General features: G+C 45.2%; 1 protein-coding gene across 1 annotated transcript in view; it reads left to right on the top strand.

Annotated features, from left to right (window-relative positions):
• Positions 1-23,017, top strand: part of LOC119461935 (aminopeptidase N-like) — a 45,410-nt gene that overhangs the window by 3,430 nt on the left and 18,963 nt on the right. Inside the window, exons 3-13 of the mRNA XM_049672791.1 lie at positions 2,225-2,501; positions 3,371-3,526; positions 8,090-8,192; positions 10,275-10,395; positions 10,834-10,985; positions 18,436-18,549; positions 19,555-19,689; positions 19,843-19,908; positions 20,809-20,874; positions 21,543-21,703; positions 22,649-22,743. Of these exons, the coding sequence (XP_049528748.1) occupies positions 2,225-2,501; positions 3,371-3,526; positions 8,090-8,192; positions 10,275-10,395; positions 10,834-10,985; positions 18,436-18,549; positions 19,555-19,689; positions 19,843-19,908; positions 20,809-20,874; positions 21,543-21,703; positions 22,649-22,743 (1,446 nt within the window). The remainder of the gene's footprint in view (positions 1-2,224; positions 2,502-3,370; positions 3,527-8,089; positions 8,193-10,274; positions 10,396-10,833; positions 10,986-18,435; positions 18,550-19,554; positions 19,690-19,842; positions 19,909-20,808; positions 20,875-21,542; positions 21,704-22,648; positions 22,744-23,017) is intronic.

Below are 23,017 nucleotides of genomic sequence, written 5' to 3'. Positions count from 1 at the left end.
ATCTTATTGACGTGTTTTTCTAACGTCGTGCTATTGACGTCTGTTGGTACATCGATGCGTAAACGTCCAGAGCTGCAGCATTGTCACTTTCTGGACGAGTTGGCACTATACAGTCATAAAATTGCACGCGAACAAGTCAAAAGAAATAAGGAAGAATCTATTAGCCTCCCATAATTCAGTGTTTGTAACGTCGTTACGATGCAACCTTGCGTACACTCCGTTTTTAAGGGCTGACGGAATTTATTAACAAGAGGCCACTGGAGGGGATGCCGCATAATAATCTCATTCAATACTGAACACTGAGTGACACCCCTTATATTTTGCCGTTCGTACTTTTGCCGACGATACGTATCTCAGCCTCATCCAGTGCCACACAAAATGTAATAGTAACAAAGGAGGCCTAGTGGGCGCGTCAGTTTATATTATTGCGACAGCAATCATATGGACACTGCAAGCGGATTTCTGCCATCGGCGTCGTCGGCGTCACCGTCGCCGTGTGGTTCCGTATAGTCTAAGGGTAATAGAATTGTCGCCGCGCGCCTTATGCTGTATGTGCGAGTGAAAGCGCGCGAAGGACGCGCTTTCACAGAGAGCGAACGCACGGCGGAGAGCAAACGTGACGTCTTCCATCGTGCGCATGGCCGTGGGGGGATGGGTGGGGGGGAGGGAGGGGAGGCGACGTTTAGCTGCAGCACAAAATGTGCGACCGCGCGCAAGGGGAACTGGTGACTCAATCCCACGCGAAAGGAGGAGAGCGGAGAGGCAGCGCGGGAGGGAAGGGGTGCGACTTCTACTCTGCCAACAACTGCGTACCTTGCGCGGCTACGGGCGGTCGCGCGTAGCCGGGTGCACCGTATCTTGAAAGCAACCTCCACACGGCTTTTACCTTTGTACGCGCTGTGCTTTCGCCGCTGTTTCCGTTGAAGCGATAGACCGCACCAACCTTCGCACGCTGCTACACCGCGCTTGCTCACGCCAGCGTTCTGACAGTGGTTGTCTTCTGTTATCGAGTGTGATCTATACATGTTTGCTTATGCGCGCTGACACCATGCTTGTTAATTCAGTTAGTAAGGGTACAAGTTTATGCAGCCGATAAAACTACTATCTTTACTCCGTATAGTGCGCGCTCTACTAATTTGCTATCGCAATTGCTGCTTCGCCTTTCGGGCGAAACTGCGACATTTTTTTTTATTGCGCATTTCTGCCATCGGCATCGCCATCGCGGTCGCCGTGAAGTTCCGTATAAAGCTCAACGGTAATAAACTCGTCGCCGCGCGCCGTGCGCTGTGTGTGCGAGTGAAAGTGTACGAGGGTGAGCCGGCAACCGCGGCTCGATGTAGCGCACGCGAGGGAGGAAGGCAGGCCAGCAGCGCGCGGTCTTCTTTCGCGCTCGAGGCACGGGGGTGAGGCGACGGAGAGGTGGGATGGGGGGGGGGGGGGGGGGGGTAGCAGTTCTGCTCCGTCTAAACCCCTGAAACTTTGTAAAGTAGCGACACTCTCCTCCTCCGCCTTCACTCCTCCTCGTTTCTCCTCTCTTTCGCGCTCCCTCCTCGACCGTGGCGCCGCGTACATCGTTTGAGTGTAGCAGACGACCTTTCGCAGAGTGAATGCACGCATAGCAATGCGGTGCGCTTTAAGTGTTCGCGTTGGCATTCTAACTCCGAGTAACTTTGTGTACGGCATAGGATTCCTTGAAGTATCTAAACGAGCGCTAACGCCGTACCATAACGACTCCGAATGTATCGCGTCCGCTACATTTGGCAAGCGCGCGTCGCAAGATCTTGTGGCGAATGGTTGTAAATAACACATTTACGATTGAATGCCCACATCCTGGACTCCAGTAAACCCTCAATAACCTAAACAATCCGCGCCGTCCCTACCACTTGAATTCGCGGTACTTCAATTCACGCGAATTAGCACGTATGTACAGTACGTCTCAGAGACCTATGATGCTGTCGTTCGGCGACGCACGCACCGCGTAACTCGGTTTCGGGAGAGCACGCACGCTTTTCATCGGTGCCTTTGTATCGCAAATCCATCGGGCTACCGACAACGGCAAACACAAACAAAAGAGGCAAACAAAGCTATTCGCTCTATAGAAGGCTAGTAATTAGTAACCATATAAGGCAGAGTTGCTTTCCTAAGGTGAGTTTTCACGCTCGTGATAATATTACCGCGACGTCAAACGGCATCCCCTTACATACCCGTCTACACGGCGATGCAGAAACGCAGGTCATCACTCTGCACGCATCGTCTGAGCTGGAGCTGTCGTTAAGCAGCCACAAGGGCCTCGGCGTGACGGTGCGTCACTACGAGCCTCCCTTCATCAAAGTGAAGACCAACCACTTGACGCTGGAGCCGGAAGAGGAGTTTCTCCACATCCAGCTGGCCGAAAAGTTGCGCGCTAACGAGTCCTATACAGTGAGCATCGCTTTCAGAGGGAAACTGGGCACCGACAGAGGATTCTACAAGTATCACTACCGCGTCAATGGAACACTCAAGTAAGCACGAGCGGGGCTGCACAGGAGCCTGCAGATATGCTTTCCTGCTCCCCTATCCTTATATGGCCCCACTTAGCTATTTCTATTTTTCAACACGATACTGTATTCTCCAGCTGTTGCTACTAATGCACCTTTCCTTCAGTAATAGATGCTTTGCACCCGCAAGATTCTCATTGGGCCCGAGAAGCATTTTTGTACACATTTTATCCACGCTGAAACGAATAAACAGTAAGAATATTTCATATTTAGAACACGTGCAAGAGGGTCTCAAAGTTGTCCTTCATGATGCTTTCATATATTGCAGAGTGCATGATAGGTCGATACTGCGACTTGATGTTACAAAAAATCACGAGGTCTAGCACTTGGGAAACGACGTAGGCGGACACCGTGAATTCTTGTCTCTTGTAAGGCGCCCGGCATTACATCTACTTAATTGTGTGCGCGCTGAAGCCCCTTGTCTATGCGTATGCGCCATGGCGCTGATCACATAACGCTCAAATACAGCAGCTAAGAGAGAGAAAGGAAGCAGGATTGCTAATAAGGCAAGGGGGTGTGACTGACATTATAGTTGTGATAAAACTTAATTGGTAACGCGTACAACAAACACTTGTGATCTACATAGTAACACAATGGGTGCGATTGGAAGAAAACGTAGTTGAGGACGGCCCACGGAGTAGGACGGCCGAAAATTAGTGTGATGAGATAAAAAATGCAGGCATAGGTTGGAGTCGGCTAACAAAAGCAGAAATAATTGGAGATCGCTGAAAGATGCCTCTGTCATGCAAAGGGCCCTTACAGGAGGCTGATAATGAGGATGAAGGCGGTGACCGTTGTTCTGTTTATTTTTTTTCGCGTGTCTGTAATTTCAGGCACCTGCTGCTAACCTTCTTCGAGCCAACATTCGCACGAAGAGCCTTTCCGTGTTTCGACGAGCCAGACTTCAAGGCCACCTTCTCTGTGACCATCGTGAGACCGGAAGGCTACACTGCACTGTCTACTATGCCAGTTCAAAAGCAGGAGGAAAGGTACGCCTCTGACAACGACCAAGCGATACCATGAACCTGCAAATCTCCAAAAGGCGCCTTTTGAATTTACAATGGCTTGTGTAGTACGATTATATGAGTGGTCCAAATTCGAAGAAGCGAACAACAAGAATTCCACGGCTCCCTCCAAACTTGTTCAAGCTGATGACACATTTATATTATTTCATTTCATTTCATTTCATTTATTTAATTTAAAGCCCGAATGCATTACAGAAGGAAGTGGGTTTTAGCAAAATACGTACATGCATGAGTTGACATCGTTACAAAATTATGTGATGAATGCCTGAAGTTTCTGGTGTCCGGAATGGTGGCGACGGAAGCAGGGAGGCAGATTCAGTTAAGACTTGTTTGCGGAATGAAAGATTGTTTGAATAAGTGTGTTTTGGAAGAGGGCTCGCCAACTTTGTAGTCAAAACGGGATGAAAAATTGGGAGGACGCTTAAGCTTCGCTTTTAAGAGTGGAACGCGATAGCATTCAAATATCCCCGACTGCTTCTCACGCTTCCCGACAACTGCAGCTTAAGCAACCGTAATGGTTACCGGGAAACACTGGCGGCGAACGCTATGCACGAAGGCGAGCTTTCTGGTAGAAACGCGGCCTCTTGCGTGGGGCGGTCCCGGAGATATTGCACAGCCGCGCCAAAAAATTTCCAGGTTTTCGTTTTTGTTTCGTATCTTTAATATTTCAATCTGAGAAGATTTCACATAAAAGGCATGCGCTGTGGGTGTTTTGTTTCATGGCATTTGTTTGTGGTTTGTCATTCTCAAAATTCCGAAGAATAGCTTTGCCGGGAATCCAAGACAAGGTATGAGCAACATCAATTATAGAATGGTGTGGCCGCGGGCGCCAAAGCCGATGCCGACACCGATGCCGACGCCGGATTTTCTGCGACACGGGGCGCTTAAGGCTATCGCGTTAGAGGTGTGAGGAGCTGGTCTTATATGATGTGGTTAGCTCTTTCGTTACAGCTAGGAATGTGCTCATTTACTCTCCTTTTATGTTTTCAAGTTTTATTTCAGGACGTAGAAGTTGCAACGTATACCATGACACATAACATCATAGCCTGATCGCTGATGTATTGAAGGAATGTAAAGCGGCAATAATTGCTGAGGCATTTTTTGAGAATTCTTGTGTGAAACTTGAACAAGCTTCTGAAGCAACATAGAAGTAATAATTTTCTATTTTTAGTATACGTACTGAAAGTAAAAAAAAAACGAAATATATAAAATATACATCTGGATGTTAGTTTCCAACTTTTGTAAGTGAAACTACGCAAGAAAAAAATATTATGCAGATGTGTTTGCGTCACTAAACCGTAGTGATGTCTATGCTATGCGGGAAAGCAGTAGCTTCGCAAATGTGAAAACGGCCAAGTTCCTCTTGTGCAGGGAACATTTCATTTTACTAGTGGCAACGGGCACTTGGTTCGTTTTTTACTGTATTCTTTATGGTCGCGAAGCAATGGTTGTCAAGTCAGGAAACATGCATAAGCCTCTTCATCCTTGTATATTGTGTTCGATCAGCTTTTCTGTGCAAGCAAGTTGGTCCAGTGCGCGTTCAACTGGCGCTTGAACCTGCCAATGATTTTTGCAGTTCCTGTACAGTACTGTACAGTTGTGTGCAGTGATGCACACTATTGTACAGTAACGAATAAATGCGTTTACACAGGCGGCGTTCAAGATATAAGGGATTAGAGTGCTAGTCAAGCTTCGGTCGATGGTCGGTGGTCTGGAATCGACTGCGAGCTCTTGTGTGAGTGAAAACCCCACACGGCGGCAAGAGAGAGAGAAGGTACTTTATTTGCACCCGTCATAGAGTATGGGTAATCGGGGTGAAACGCAGCTCCGCTTTTCACCATCAATCCCCCCCCCTATAGACGTTGGGCGGAATCAGTTGGCTTCCGGCGGCGGCCTGGGCTTGACCGTTGACTTCTTTTATTGCGATAGCAATTATATGGACACTTGAACCGGATTTCTGCCGTCGGCGTCGCCGTCGTCGTCGCCGTGAGGTTCCCTATAGATAAAATCTTCGCCGCGCGCCGTATGCCCGAGAGGAAGCGTGCGGAGACGCGCGCTATCACGGAGAGCGAACGCACTCAATCTCCCACGCGCAAGCAAGGAAGCAGGAAGCCAGCGCCGGAGGGAGCAAGGGGGGGGGGGGGGGGGCGCACTTCTCTGCCAACAACCGCGCTCGTCGCTCGCTCGCACCGTCTCTTATCTCCACACGGCTCTGACCTTTAAGTGCATTCGCCGCTCAGTTTCCGTTGAAGCGATAGACCGCACGTGCCTTCGCCCGCTGCGGCGTATGGGCTCGCTGCCAGCGTTTTGACAGTCGTTGTCTGCAGTCATTCAGTGTGATCTATTCATGTTTGTTTGTGCGCGCTCACACCACGCTTGTTCATTCAGTTCGTAATAGTCGGGCCACATTTTCCAACGCACGCTACACACGCAATGCTGCCCGGATCGGCAGTGCAGCGCTACAGGTGTGTCCCTTCGCACGCGCTGCCCACGGGAAGCGCTTCTCATCAACACCACCGTTTCACACGCGCCTTCTCGTGGTCATCGAGTCTCTCTTCATGTCGGTCTACTTACGCCGCAGCACACCTGCTTACTTAATCAGCTCATGTTTACTACAATTCATATTGCTACCAAAGCCGCTCACCTTACTTCGTATGACATTGCTGTGTTGCTATCGCATTCATTGCTTCGCCCTTAGGGCGAAACTGTGACATTTTTTTGGTTATGAGTTATTACGAGCTGTCCTTGCCGCCTTGTTCCTCCATAGCCAGGAAGAACACGGCGGCAAGGACCGCTCGTAATAACTCATGCATAAGCTGTCGGAACACTGATAGATCAAAGTGACCCACGGGAGTAAATATAATGCTGCACTTGATTGCAGTCGAACAGAATTGTCCAAATATAACCCACTCACGAGTACCTACCGTTGCTTGAGACATCGTTAAAGCTGCTTAGATGTCGGATCAGAAAATTTAACCCGACAGGAGCTTCCATGCCTTCACTGCCACTGTCATTTAAAAATTATGTTGCCGAGACAACCAATCGCAAATGTTGCGTCGTTTTATTGAGAAAGTGCTAGGAGCACTGGAGGCTAGTTTCGACAATAGCTTTAGTTGAAAAGTTTTATTTTTCGAGACTACCTAATCTGCCAAAGATTGTCCAAAACGCCGTGTGCCTGCTTTGTAGTGCTCGTTAAAGAACACCAGGCGGTAAAAATTAATCCGGAGCCCTCCACTATACGGCATGTCTCATAATAAGAACTGGTCTTGGCACGTAAAACCCCAGAAAGAAGAAGATTGTCAAATTTGCTCAGTAGTTTAAGTTCAGATTTCATTTCAAACGGTGCATGGTATTGCTGGTAGGAGTATTCGAAAGGAAATGTTTGACAGTGTGTTGATAAACTGTTGATCAAATTGATCGATTTGTATAGGCATGGTAAGGAAAGAGTTAAATGATAAATTTTGTAAAAAGAAAGGCCACTGAGATGCACGTGGTCTGTTTTACCAGTAAATTGTCGGTGTTTCGATGATCTAATTAATAGTGGTCCCGAACAGTCTTCTCCTTTTGTACATTTAAATTGATGATATACTGTAATACACTCACAAAATCTTCATAGAACCTCAAAGGGAGTAACTCAATCTTAAAGAAAAAAAGTTTAGTTGAATAAACTGAGACAACCAGGGTATGCAGGTTCCTTGACTCTTGGCGCACGCATTGCAGGTCACATTTGTACATTGGCGCTATTCAACTGTACAGTAGCCCTTAGTATTGCCATGAGACTGTGTAGCCTCCTAGCGAGAAATTAGGGTCAGCAGACTTTCTACTGCCTGTTTGAAGACACTCAAAATATTTTCAAATAGTTTCAAGTGCCAACTAACCGAGGCTGCGGAACGTGCCACGAAAGTCTATAAGTTGTCTATAACGCTGAACTTGGCCAGAGGAAGTCGAACGAACGCCGGATTCATCACTCGGAAGGAGCAACACAGCTACGATGCGAAGTTAGTGCAGCTTACACGAGATAATTTCTTCGACGCGCCGCTTGGATGTCACTTTCGAGAGAAATGAGGTGACGCTTATGCTAGACATGCCACACGTTAAGCAGAAAACATTTTTCCAGGAAACGTGTACTTCCATTTTCATGTTCGCACTATGGAACAGTCAAGCATAGGCTCTCACAGACTCGCGTCATCACGATGTGGAACATAGGCTTGAAGCACGGGGTCACTTTTCTGCTTACTGCTGGAGTCTGATTCCTTAAATTATAATGTTATCGGGTCTATTTAAGGGAATATATTAGGGTGAGACCCACGAGGAGAAAACATGCCCGTGTTGTATCCATATGTTTCAAGTCACAGAACTTCCGTATCGGCAGAAACGTTGGGCTGGTCGGTGCCTAGTTTACACAGAGCTGAAGCGGGACCTCGTCGTCCTTTCAATATTTGTGTGCACCGCCTTAGCGCTGTCCAATTTTCTGAGTGCATTTGAAGTGGTGTCCTTACCTGCTCACTCCATTCTGTGAACTCGCAGATCACACGGCTTTGTGGCGGACACGTTCGCGCCAACCATGCCCATGTCCACGTACACTCTGGCCTTCGCGGTCCTCAACTTCTCGTCCCAGAGCAATGGAAACGTAAGCAGAGGCTGATGGAATCCCCACCTACCGAATAATTTCCTACAAAACCTTCGTCGCTCCAATGCGAGTGGGATTGGAAAACAGTATAAGTACACTAGTAGGTTTACTGGAAACTTTATGCTGCCAAGCCTATGCCTTTCGCACTCGTGTAGAACCAGCCTGTCTTTTCATTAGGCGTGAAGCATACTGTTTACTTCTGTTTACTCTTGTACTATTTACTATATTCGCTATACACACTCATTTTCGTATACCGAGCGCACACTTATGCGCAGTTAAATCTGTCATATTAACAGCAAGTTTAGCCTAGAAGCTATTTAATGGCTACAGAGACTAATTACTTGTTCGCCGCATAAGAAATTTATGGTGCATAGCTACTACAGAACAAATATTCGAAGCTCACAGGAATGCAAGTGTTTATAATATAACTAGCAATTCTTGAAAAACAGTATTGTAAGCAGAGTTTTTCAGTTAGTTTACACTAGTAAAAAGCAAAATACAGTATTGCGCAATCATTATCGAGAACAATTCACATGTCAGAAAGTGTGCGCAAGAAAAGCGATAAAAATAAACTGTGGTTTTACGTCTGCAACTGGGCGCGGTTGGTTATGCGGGGCGCTGTAGTGAAAGGTTTGGGGTTATTTTTAACCACCTAGGGTTCTTTGAGATAGGCCTAAACCTTAACACACCCGCCGTGGTTGCTCAGTGGCTATGGTGTTGGGCTGCTGAGCACGAGGTCGCGGTATCGAATCCCGGCCACGGCGGCCGCATTTCGATGGGGGCGAAATGCGAAAACACCCGTGTACTTAGATTTAGGTGCACGTTAAAGAACCCCAGGTGGTCTAAATTTCCGGAGTCCCCCACTACGGCGTGCCTCATAATCAGAACTGGTTTTGGCACGTAAAACCCCATAATTTAATTTTAATTTTAAACCTTAACACGCGAGCACCTGTGCACTTCACTCATTGAGATGAGCCGCCGCAGCCAAGAATCAGACCCGCGACCTCGTGCTCAGCAGCAGAAAGCCATAGCCACCGCGGCGCGTGCAGGAAATGTGCTGCTTTGCTGTTGTAAGCTACGTAAAAGAAATGGACAAATGTTCCATAAATTGCAATGACAGGAAACGAAAGTGCCCTCACCTCATTAATAAGCCTACCTTTTCTAATAAGAAAAATTGTTCTTTGCTAGGTTACACTTTTGAAACCGCAAGAATATGACGTTTGAAACGAGAGGAGACAGTGTGTAAAACAAATACCATGTAAATGTGAGCAGTAAATAGAAATGTCACTTCAGAATTTTTGTTACAAGTATCATTTAAGAAAATTCGGCAATGCCTGGCACTTAGGCGCTCACTGTAAAACTTAATCTGGAAATAAACTGAAATTATTGTTGTTTGTCAATGATTTGACTTCGAATATAAGCGTAAGCACAATCTGGAAAGCGCGCGAAAATGCAACAAAATATGCAGTGTGGCACAAAATTTTAACAAAGGGGGTATGTTAAACTGAACTCTATTTTCCTGCAAATAACAATTTTTGAGTCCAACGAACGTTGACAGGCTTCCAAGAGAGTAATTTGCAGTTTTGTCTTAATTTCGTGTCTCACATTTAGCGTCCCATGTTTTATAGCGCAGACTCATTAGCATTAGTTACAGCTCATTAGTTACATTAGTTACAACCACAAAGCGTTTTCGTGCTATGAAGGTTACTCTCACAAATACCCGAGGCACTAATTGTTCGGCCCACAGAATATACTTCATGCGCCTCCCCAGGAATTACTACATAATTACAAGTGCTGCGCACCTGTATTGTTTTTTTTTTCTTTTAGTTCTCGCTTAAAAATTTTGCTGTGTTTCAGAAATTCAAAGTTATAGAGACAAGTCGTACATTTAACTCGATTTCTTGACCATTGATCAAATGACCGGAATGGTCCAGGCTGCATTACAAATTGAAATTACCCCAGCATATGACTAAACCATTTAAGTGCCTATTTGAGGTGGTAGCACATATTCTGCCAGTTTCTGCATGCTTGATTGATCGCGTTTCCTTTTTAGCTGACTGAGCATTTGACGCTCTTCAACAGGTCACCATATGGTCCCTGACCGACAGGTCTCCATACCTGCAGTACGCTCTAGACGTGGCTCCAAAACTACTAAAATTTTACGAAGACCTGCTGGGCGTCGCTTATCCGCTACCAAAGATGGGTTCGTGAACACTCAATTCATCCTATGCAAAATTACTGTGGTTCTTACATTCCAATGATATCACACATCTCGCGCTATGAAATTTACAGCACACGGTGTAATCTCATGTGATATAAGATATCCTGGTGCTACTCAATACGACTTGTTGGCATTCCACTGTTAGTTAAACAGTGTAACTACTACTACCGCTCACTTCGCTAATATATCAGCTGTAGAAGCTATTGTAACGTAGTGAGGTGGCTGTCCCATACTATGACAACATTACAGGTAATGATATTTTGATAATATAATCCACGTAAAACCATCACCTGTCCCTTTTCCACAAATGTCATTGGCTTCTTCTGAACAATAAGATTTTCAGAGCTCGTGTGGCATTGCAGCATCGTTGAACAAAACGAGAGGAGACCCTTGTAAGGTTGTTTGTCATTCGTCTGCCAGACATGATCTCGCTGCCGTCGTTCTTGGCGGACGCCATGGAGAACTGGGGCCTGCTCACCTTCCACGAGCAGTGCCTCCTGTACGACGAGCGGTCGACGCCGTACAAGAAGCCACTCATCGCAGGCCTGATAGCACATGAGATTGCGCACCAGGTATGCAATGTTGCTTACGCGCCATTGCTCAGTTTGTCATTTCGTGTGTCAACGATTGCTTGGACGCGCAGCTGTGCAAAGCGCTCTTGTGCAACTCGCAGATTATCATTGGGGCGACGGTGAGCATGGGCTGAAAGTTCTCCGGGATTCCCTATGCATACCGTACGCTGTACATTGAGCGAGTTGTGAATGTGCGTGCGTGTGCCCGTGTGTTTACATACTATGGAGCCCAAGGGAGTGTGTTATGCTGTTTGTGGCAATTGGAGTGGGCTGATAGAATGCAGAAACATTGAAGACTAGTTGTTTTCGACGGTCAAACAAAATGGCTAGGCAGGTAGCCGAGTTTCATTTATGATCATCGCGCACAGTAAATTGTGATGAATCATCTCGTTTTCCATTCCTTTGTCACTGGCTCGGACTCCGTCGAGTTGCTTTTGTCGCCCAACCGGGTGTTCGATGTCACAGATTATACAAGAAAGAAGAAAAAAGTACTCATTGCTGCCAGGGGCCGTATTTTTTAAATATTCATTTTATTTTTGATTCGTTATTATTTAACGCCCCATAGCCCCGTTGTCATTGGGTCAATTGCAATGACAACAGCGATGCGGAATGGATTATAATGAGCGATACTAATGAAAAATGAAATATATCGTTATAAGATTCAGCCTTCGTTGTACACTGCTCAGGTTGAAGACGACGAAGATAACTCTTACAATTGTTCGAACCTTTTGGGCTACTCAACAATGGCTGTATCATACAAACAACCACCTTTTAACTTTATATGCGCTGTAACGCGCAGTTTCATTCGAACCACCATTGCGTCTCTTCAGCCTCACTTTTACGGCCCATTTCTAGACTCAAAGTGCTCTAGATATTTTGCATTGCAATGATCACAACGAATGGGGCCGTTTATTGTAACAGGCCATTCCACCTTCCATTATTTTGGCCCTTCTTTTTGGTTCGAACGCCACCGTGATTATGTTATCTCCCGGAACGGTCACTATGTTCGACGGATTATCAGAAAAGAATTCAGTGTACAAAGGATACTACCAAATACGGTTCATATATTTTGGATGACTGAAACCAAAAGCAACGGTTTCACAAGGGCCTCCCCGGACCAACAAGTGACGACGGTCACTTATCTGCACGGATAGTCGTGGCAGCAAATTTGATTCACAGACACCGGCAAAGCTAGACTTCTAAAATAGGCAGCGCTCAAATAGCGAGCAAGGCGCACTCAGTAAATTGAGGAGGAAAATCAGGCATGTATAGAAGAAGCAACAGCTGGACGCACTTAACGAGCACAGATAAGGGAGGCAGTGAAGGCTGTACAAACAAGATGCAGAGCAGAGAGTCGGCAGTCGGTGCGAACTCGAAGTCCAGACGACATTAGGGAAGAAACCCTCATGATGTGCTAACGCTCAAATGTGGCGTGAAATTTAACAGCCGCCGAAGGTTCCAAGAAGCAGTGTTGAAGTTTAGCAAAAAGCATAGCAACATGTCGTCAATCTCCGCGTAAAGACAGTTAAGTGCACCACTTGAGAACGATGGTGGAGAGTTTCAGCGTGTACATGGTTTGCGCGTATTGCTGTTGCCGCAAGATACACATAGCTTTATAGCAGAATAGCGGAAAGGAAATGCGAACAGTAACGTGTTCTCTTCCAGCAGTGCCAAAAACTGTGTTCAAACCTAAGTACAGTAATATAGTATTCGGTGCCAATTCTCGACGGGAATAGCCATAGTGTTAGAGTTTGGGTGAAAGATTAAGACTCGAATAGCCCAATAGACCAATAGCTCGAATGTCCTAAGCTCTCGTAGATAAGAGTCATAGCGTGCAATAAAAGGCCAGTTTTCGTGAAAATCGCCAGGCAGGAATCCCACCGAGCCATAACACACGAAATTTATTTACGTTTAATTGAGGAAAGTAACAGTCAAACGCGGGTGCAAAAATGCGTCGGTGTTCGCGGAACAGCTGAAAAGCTATGCGCCCGACGATATATTGTTACGCGCAAAGGAGACCGTTTGTAAGCCTTACAGATGAAGGGTACCGTTTATTTTAGGTCGCAAAGGTGAGCGCAAGAGCGGCTGGCTGGTTGATGCACTCAGCGTCGTCCTCTTTCTCTTTTCCAGCCAGGGACCGCAAGCACGTTCACCGGTCTTCGTTTTCCTCACGCGTAACAATATTATGGCCAAGCGTGCTCGAGACAAACATACCCAACTCAGAACGTGCGTACTCCAGCAGGGAAATCGCATAAAGCATGGCAATGAGGCAGCCGCCTACGCGACTAAACAATTCGTGGCGAAAATACTATTTAGAAAACCGCTTCTGCAGTAAAAATCCTCGCAGACTCGTGACAGCTTTAGTAAGTATACATCACAGAGTGTCAGCTGCAAAGCTGCTAAGCAATACAGGCCTGAACTCCCGCAATCTTCCTCCACCCACTAGCAAGCTCCAATGCAGCACGCATAGGGGTCTTTAGCAATTTGAGCTTCGGATGCAAGCTTCAGGGTCAGAGCTCAGCGGACATAGAGAACCCGTCAAGAGCGCGCCTATAGTTTTGTACCCGAATATGGCATCATGCATTACGCCACTGAATTCCCGCGCTGGCATGCCGACAGTTGCGCCCCAACTGCGCCCGTCCGCCACAGCGATCTCCGACGCATAGCCTCCGTCTTTTGCCAAATGTTTCCCTAACTGAGCATCTGGAGTGATGGCCCCATCAATGGGCAACGTTTCCAACCGTTGTGGCATACCGTTTTGCGAACGCGATAGTTGACAAAATTCGGGAGTTCCTCGATCAGAACTTTTTTAGATATTTCAATATTTAGTAACTCCTCACGACTTTAACCCAGTAATTCCAACACATTTTGTATCAAAGATAATTGTAACATCTTGTTCACCTTTAATTCTGCTCATGGAGAGTACATTTCTACAAAAACAACAATGTTTCTTGAGTTAAAGCTTAATAAATTTATTAGTTAAATAATTAGTAATTGGTTGGTTGAACAATCCACAATCCACAGCTGAAACTTACCTCCGGAAAATCAATGACGCAAATATGGACTTAGCATAAGGTTTCCGCACTTAAACCAATATTTGTACGCATCAAATTTGGCATATCATATACGATACGTTGGACATTACAGGGTTAAAATTTTAATCTGGATACATTTATTACTTCTACCAGAAGGTACATAAACTTTTCACATAATTCAGCAATTTCTCCCGATATGTTGTTGGCATCTCTTCCAGCTAGAGAATGTTTAAAAATTGCACATCTCTGCATCTAACTTGTCACGCCGCACACACATCAGACGCACAATACGCCTTGTTTCTCTATTCAAATTAAGTTTTATTGACACAGCACATTAAGATATACAGTAACAGTATTGTAGAGAAAAGTTCCAAACTAAAAGCTCCAGGAAGAACCTCTTAGGTACGAATATTAATTAGCACAAAATAATGCGAACCTTGGGAGTAATGCAAAAATGATGGAAATGAACAGGAAGAGTAAAGAAAGTAAATTGCGAAAAATGCGTGGGCAGAGAAAGAATATTGCAAAAAAAATCTAAAATTTCAACCCACTTCTTCGAGTCTAAATAACACAAGAAGTGAGCTTATGTGTTTTTCAATGTTAGCGTAATGTCGCTTTCATGGTCATACTCGAAAGCCTTCGTATTTTCGCAGATGACTGCGCTATTTATTGTCGCGTATCTTCTGCTGACGACCGAGCTGCATTATTACTGGACGACCTACTGGTATGCTCAGTGTATGAGGCAGTTAAACATAACAGTGTAAATGTATGCAAGAGTCGTGCAAACGCTCAGCAATCCCTTCTGTATATTCATTAAACGCTGTTCCATTGCATGGTGAAGGTCGAGTGTTATCGCTATTTTTGGAGTCACCATCTCAAACACTCTAGCGTGGTCAGAGCACATACTTGAGCTCGCGTCTGATGCTTGCAAAGCGCTCGGTTTCATCAAGCGACTCCTCCGCCTTTGTCCGGCATCTGTTCGAAAATTAGTGTACATTACGCTCATTCGCATAAAATTTGAGCACGCCTCGGCAATCTGGAAGCCATATCAAGAATGCTTGACTAACTCTGTCGAAGCCGTTTCAAATCGCACTTGCACGCTTCATCACCTCGCAGTACAACCATAACCAAAGTGTCAGTGCCACTAAATCACCCCCGGAGCTTCCCCCTAGAGAATTTTCTGTGTTAAATCTGTTTCAAAACTTATATTACACATCCTCGGCTTGCGTAATGGCATTTTTTCCTTCAGCACGTACTTTGCGGCTGCTGTTTAACTCCTTACGTGTCAGCGTTGGTTCGGCAAAACAGTAGCCTTTTACTAATCACTGTTACCTGCTGCCATTGACGATTGGAATAAACTCCCAGATAACGTTGAAACTGAGAGGAAAACCGAAAAATTTAAGGAACTAGTTACTACTTACTACAACTGGTTAATGTGTAATACTCATACATTCGTATATCATGTTGTAAATTCGTTTTTGTATTTTGATCTGTAAATCTATCGTCGAATGTTTTAACTTTTTGCCTTTATCGCCTTACGCTTCTCACTTTATTAAACCAAGTGCCGTAAATACGCATGTTAATAAAAGGGTGTACAATCTCGACGTTGCATACTGGAAGTCCATGACATTCGGGTGGCCTTCTGAAATATCTTTTTTTTTTTTACATGCTGCCCATTAAGTTACCCTGGTGCACTGCGGTGAAGTTCAACAAATAGCCAAATGGACAATCTCAAAAATTCATGGACGTACATATGTGGTGTGTACGTCCATGAATTGTGGACGTACACATGTAGTGTGGACGTCCATGAATTGTGGACGTACACATGTAGTGTGGACGTCCATGAATTGTGTACGTGCATATACAGCGTGCAAAGACCTGACGCTTCTGCTCGGACATTCTACGACGCGTAGCGTCGCGTTTCACTTTAAGCATCCGCTCACGCTTGATGCCACACCTTGCTGCATATCGAATTCTTTCCTGCTCTGCGCACCGTTTCTTCAGAGCTGTTTTTTCCTCCTCTGTTAAGATGCGCTTCGGACGCATTAATTCATTTGGGGACATTAGTAGTCCCTCTTACCGCGCTCAATTTTACGTGCACAGAAACGACACAAACCACACTCATTACGTATTAACCCGACACACCAAAAGGCAAGTGGTATGCACCTCCCCAAGGCTTTTCCCACTACATATAACCTGGCACGACACAATATCCACCTTTGCATGTCTATCTCGACAAGCACTTGCTCAGTGCATATCGCTCCCTCGTGTTGGGGCTGATGCCGTTTCACGCGGCATCAAGCGTTTCATATTGCATGCGCAAAGTGGTTATCGCGTACAAAGGAGAAAAAGCCTGTGACAGCTTCCATGCAGAGCGCGACAGATCTCTTCCCGGATTACATTTGCTCGGCGTCCACCACTCGCCGTCCTCGTGCTGATGCCCTTGACGCGGAGACTCAGACGTGCGCCGTATGGTCACCGTAGTATTGTTCTCGACGACAAAGCAGAATGGCGTCATGCCCTCGACAACGTCTATGCAGAGCATGGCCATGTGCTGGTGCGGTGTATATTATGCACACTCTGCATACGCCTGCTTATGCTGTTTCATGCGAACACATACGCGTAACATGCACTGCTATCCATGCACGTCCAAGTAAATCTCTAGAAATACTATCATCTTTGTGTGTGCCGTGATATAAACAGCGTCGAAAATCTCTCGAAAGGATATCATCTCTGTGTACGCCATGATATAAACAATATCGTGTTGTGTATTGCACACGCAGTTACTTAAAATTATTTAAATTCTGGGGCTTACGTGCCAGAATCATGGTGACCCGTCATAGTCTCGGCGCGGATTTCCGTTAGGTGGGAGGTTCTTAGACCTTTTTCTCACAGAAAACTGGCTACCGGGAGCAGACACTAGGCGCAGGGTGTCGGAACGAAATGTTTTTAGTTCTGGTTTTCGTTTCGTTCCACTGAAAAACGTTTGGTTCCTGTTCTGCTCCGGAACGAAAAAAAAAAAACATGATCCGTAACGATTCATAACGGTTTTCGTTCGCATGCAAAAATTTTCAAGCAAGGTAACGATCAAAACTTGGTATTTATTTTTCTCAATAACTTGCGAATAGCTTTCTCAATATTTATGTTTCTCAATACATTTCTCAAGTATTTTTCTCTGAATTTATTTGTCTATGCACGCTGTAATCGTTTATCGCGTGGTTTGATACGGTAACGTGAATGTGATGCAGCTGACGACGAGGGCTTACCCTAGTCTCGTCCTCGGTGAGGACGTGCCTGCTGCGCGCTATTCGCGCTATTATGGATTGTGATTTCTGAGGTCACGCTCAAAGCCTTTAGTCCAGGCACTGTGCATGATCACAGAAGCAGCACGTCATCAAGAGTACTCACCAAAATGCCAGACCACTGTTACGATAAAACGAACTTAAATGAACACAAACGAACTATAAAGCTTCGGTAACAAAGCGTTGTACCCGTAGGAAACGAAACGATGAGCTCTTCAGCGCGCAAGCTCTGGGTTTTGCTACGATGCCGATCTGCTAGTGCACCGAGCGGCAGGCTTAGATTAGTGGAGCGCTCGACCGGCTATCGCACACACTATCGCTGCCTGAGATACGCGCGTATGCGGACCCCTATGATACGGGCGAATTCTCAAGTCCCCTGACGTCGGTTGTTGCGGATTGCCGACTTTCCCCTTGAACCGAAAACCGATCAAAATATTCCGGTTTCACTGCGGAACAAAATTATAAATAACGTTTCGGTTACGTTTTCGTTCAGGTAAAAAATATCGTTCTTTTTCGTCTTTTGTTTTTGTTTTCGTTCCATTCCGACACAATGACTAGGGGCCGTATTTCACGTTACATTCATCTCGCTCATCGTCGTTGGGTCGTCGTTGGCCGCCGTGCCGCCGTTAGATCTTAAATCTGCCACTCGGCGCAATGCATTATACTGAAATAAGTGTGAAAAATAAATTAGACGTTGCAAATTATGTGTCTAATTTTTTTAATGTCCGTACTGCAAGGAAGCGACACAAATAAAGCCCACCTAGAGGAATTTTCCCAATACTTTAGTGAAACTTGCAATAAATAAAGTTATCACTTGCGTGTTTAGTATAATATATGTAAGCAATGTCGTATTAGTCGAACCGGGTGCATTATCCACAAGAATGCGGCAGGACGTCCGCCCACTTCTAGCGCTGCAGCCGCCGTGACCTGTTCGGCACACTGCAGCGCCAGGGCCTCCGTAAAGTTTTTTTTTTCTTTTCTTTTTTTTTTTTTTTGGGGGGGGGGGGGCGTGGACCTTGACGTAACAGGCAGGATTACAGGAAAACTTCGATAGGCTCATCTATTTAAAGTGCTGTCTGTTGTTTGCCACATACGGTTTCTATTTGCCCGCAGTGGTTCGGCAACCTGGTCACAATGAACTGGTGGAGCGATCTGTGGCTAAACGAGGGCTTTGCCACCTACATGCAGTACACCGGAGCCGATTACATCCAAAAGCAATGGCGAATGGTGGGTGCGCACTGCCGCGCGCAGCTTGGCCTCTGAGAGTGTTGGCGCGGCACAAGTCTACGCTGCGTCTACAATCTCGGATGACATGAGTTAAATCGAGTCACACCATTAGCATGATGGAAGAGAAGCTAACTACGTCTGTATGCGCTGTCGAAAGGACGAAAGCGCTTGTTATCAACTTAGTTATTAACCATGCTCAGTATGGTGAACGGCCTGAAGCAACGAAATTTGCCCAATAAACGTAAATCATCGGCGCAACTAAATGCGAATACTTTGGGAATAGTTATTTACGCAAGTCTATCGTGGAAGAAGTGCAAAATAAGACACGCCATCGCGGCGCAACGCAAAAATATAAAATACTTGCGCTTTGGTGTTTGTGTCCATTTCATAAATGTTTAAAGCTCCCCAAACCTGTAGGAAATCGGCATCCGATTTTGGTATACCAGAAATACTAGTCAATCACTTATCCAGGAAGTAGCAAAAATTTGAGGTTATTTATTCGAGCAATCGTGAATCAGAGAGAGCCAACGGGGATAGCTGATATCCCAGTTGAGATTAAGAGAGAGAAAAAATGAGCTGGGCAGTCTATGTAATGCGTATTTAACCGGTAGATCATTAGAGTTACAGAATGAGTGCCAAGGGAAGGGAAGCGCAGTCGAGGACAGCAGAAAATTAGGTGGGGTGATAAAACTAGGAAATCTGGTAGATGCAAGTTGGAATCAGCTAGCGCAAGACAGGGGTAATTGGGGATCTCTGGGAGAGACCTTCGTCCTGCACTGGACATAAAAAAATAAGCTCATGTTTCCAACAATTCATTTTTGAGGTCATTTATTCCAACGCCCGTATGGTTTCATAATATTCTAGTGTGTATATAGAACGAAGTCAGGCTTGCGATAAAGTTTGTTACCAACGTGCTTGTTCGTGAACACCATGGGCCAAGTAGGTTGCGACGTCCGTACTGTGGAAACATTGCAAGAATGTGCTTTGCATGCTTTATTCTTACAGATGGACCTGTTTGTCGTTAACGAGATGCAACCTATCTTGAGAGCCGAATCCACCGTGACGGCACATCCAGTGTCGGTGACATCAAATTCGACGCATCATTTGGATGCGCTGTTTGACAGAATTGTCTACAGCAAGGCGAGTTCTGAGGGTTTCTGGTCACTCCCATGGTCCTTGGGTGTAGTTGATTGTGCAACGTCTTCACGGTTGTCGCTGCGCGATTAATACTTTTTTGTGAAGGACAGTTTTGCACTTTTTGTCCCTTCTGATGTTTCTTCGGTTAATTTCCAGGCATCAAGTGTTATTCGGATGATGGTACATTTCCTGACACCGGAAGTATTCATCCGCGGTCTCAAGGTCAGTTACGTCGTTGCAGCTCAGGCAGAACGTTGATGGAAATGCAGCATTGTTAGCGCATTGGAATGGGCATTCTTGCTCTGATCTCGTTCGATACGTAGCTGTCCATTTCCTTAAGAATAATCGTAGTGACCACCGAAAAGAAAATGCTGTAGACCGACTTGATAATGAGTTCAAAGGCCAGCATGAGCTCGGAAAAGGTATTTAGGCTTGCAGAAGGATAATACATGCCAGATGTCAAACAAGTGTTTTGATTATGCATAAAGTCTCGAAGCCATAAAGAATGTGTCGGTAGGTTATGTTTCAGTGACAAGGACGGTGGTGTGTTTTAGCCGAAGGAAAACAAACCCTCTTGACGAACGGTAATGCATGTGGTGGCTGCTGCTTAGTTATGTGTCGTTGTGAGGAACAGAACTTTGACGACAGTGAATATTATGTGAATAAAAAAAATTGAACTAACACAGAGTACAGTACGCGTCACTTGGGCAGCGTACCGGTTGTTTCTATATGAATATGAAGAACAGTGAGCACTTATGTGCAATATGCGGGAGAGCGCCGGTTCAATAATGATAACTGTTGACTTCGGGATTCTAGCCAAACAAGTGAATACGTACGAAATACCTTCCAAGCTGCATATTTTTTGGAATACTTGTATTCGACAATGAAGTTAAGCCACGAAGTCATCTTGAATGGAAATATTGTTTTCCTGATTTCATATTTTGGGGACGTCAACTAGTCAAGCAGTTCTAAAAAACAGCCTTTTTTCAGTCCTTTATTCTGTACCTCAACAGAACAAAAAATAAACTTTTATTTTATTTTATTTGTTTTATATTGCAGATTGACGATGTTTGTACAGCCCAATAAAGCGCCATTTCATGACAATCTTTTTTCTCCGTTCAGTCCTATCTCAGAAAATACAGGTTCAAGAACGTCAAGCAAGAAGACCTCTTTCGTGAACTCGGCGCAGTAAGTTCAGAACGTGGTGACTATTTCTTTGTACAATTGTTGATCCTTCTTGTGACGACTGCACGCGTGAACTGAGGATTCAAATGAGATTTGTTTTCAACAGCACCTAAGTATGACGCAGCGATATTTGTTTCGTTTCTCGATAGACTGCAGTTTACTGAAGTTTATTGCTTATCAGCACTTAAATCGGTCAGATAACTCTGTTAAAGATGTTGGCTACGTTTTGTGCAGAACTTGTAGTTGTTACATGCGGTAGATTTGCTTACGGCCGTTAGTCGAGCTCTATCAGTTGCGCTGGGCCGAACTCGTCCCTTAACGGTTTAGCGCACTTAATGACCAAAAGTTTCACCCATGCCGTTGACCACCAAGAGACCAAGAAACACGAAATCCTATGACGGCAGTGCAGTACTTCGCTGTAGGAAGCAAAGGAGGTTTACGACGGGCATCACCACGACATAATACGCATTCCACGCTTCTGCATGACACGAACAGTGTGCTCGAGTTGTTCGCAGGTGCTTCTTCGTCGATGGGCCTTTCACAACCGCTTACTTCGTGCAGTTATAATGATGACACGGCAATTTTAACCGTCATTTGATTCAGTATTTCCACTTTTTGCTGATGTGTATGTCCTCTTCCGTGGTGACTAACAAATGGAGCGCAAACCGCAGGCTCAAGATGGTGAGCCCAAGGTGAATGTGAAGCGAGTTATGAGGTCTTGGGTGAAGACGCCCGGCTACCCTCTGCTGACGGCCACCCGGAACTACACCACGGGCACAGTGGCTGTCAAGCAAGAAGCCTACGCACCGGCAGAGAACACTCACAATGACACGTGAGATCTGCGTATCCGGCATTGTAGTCGTCGGCAAGCAGGCGCTGCCATCTTGAAAAGTGATTTATTAATTCCGGACTCCGAAAATGGAAGTGAAATTTCACTGTTCAGTTAACTAAAATTTACTTCAACTTCTTTAGTTCATTTCAACTCAATTTATTTCATACGCCAATAATATGAGAGTGCGAGAGAAATAAGTCACCCGTTTGACGAGAGCTCAACCCCCCCCCCCCCCCCCAACCCGTCCTATTGCAAATTTCAGGATGAATTTACAGTATTTACTATTACATTATTTACAGATATCGTAAACAAAAGGGGCAGAAAAAACGAAATCGAGACAACACCAAACAAAATAATTGAACGCATGTAACATGCAGATACGTTAGAAAAAGAAGTGCGCGGCATCTATCTATCGAACAGTTGAACAAATCAGTGCACGGCTATAAAGCTCATGCCTTGCTACTTCACCCCCAAAACAAACAAGCTCATATCGTCAAGGTGGAAATATGCGAACTCAACAAAGTATAACCCTTACTCAATTACAAGTCACATGTGTAATTATTGTATTGATTGTTATGAAAAAGTATTCATGCCTAATATACCAAGACCTTCAAGATAATCAGGCAGTCTTTACATCATAACGATTGCGAACTTAACCAAGATGCAAAGGGTACGTAAATGTTTATTACTAATCAATAGTCTGTGTTTACAGATGTCTAAAGCTTTTGGGAGTCAGAACGTTTACCGGTCAATCCTGCCCATATGAATTTCTCATTTCATATGATTTTTTTTCATTTTATTTATTTGTCATTAATACATAAACATGTACAAAAAAACTGTTGGGTAAGTATCCAAAAGCTAGTGGAGGCCCGTATTCAATACACATACTTATATTAACAGCAACAGTAAACAAGTACAAAGCTAGTGTTTCTCCATTACTGACAGGAGAACCACCTGGAACATTCCAATCACGTACACGAGCATGTCAGAGAAAAACTTTGACAGGAATGGCAAGATCGAATGGCTCAACAAGCGAGAAGGTGAGTGCACCACTTGCGTGGCATAGAGAGAGATAGAGAACGTGGGAGCAAATAACCAGGCGCGAGCGCCTAGTTATTTTTAAATGCGTGACGTCACCATGACTTACTGTTACATAAAAAAAGACAGAAATGGTTTTTGTGGGGCGCTACGAATTGAAACAATTTAAACAAGACAGGAGGACGCGCATACACTCGCGTACTCCTTGTACGAGCGCGAGGTGGAAAGGCTGACGCAGAACAGGTTTATGACGAGTGCGGTAGAACTAAGTACCGC

The sequence above is a fragment of the Dermacentor silvarum genome, chromosome 8, assembly GCF_013339745.2.
Source record: "Dermacentor silvarum isolate Dsil-2018 chromosome 8, BIME_Dsil_1.4, whole genome shotgun sequence".
Classification (NCBI taxonomy): Eukaryota; Metazoa; Arthropoda; class Arachnida; order Ixodida; family Ixodidae; genus Dermacentor; species Dermacentor silvarum.
This window is presented reverse-complemented; position numbering and strand designations above follow the sequence as displayed.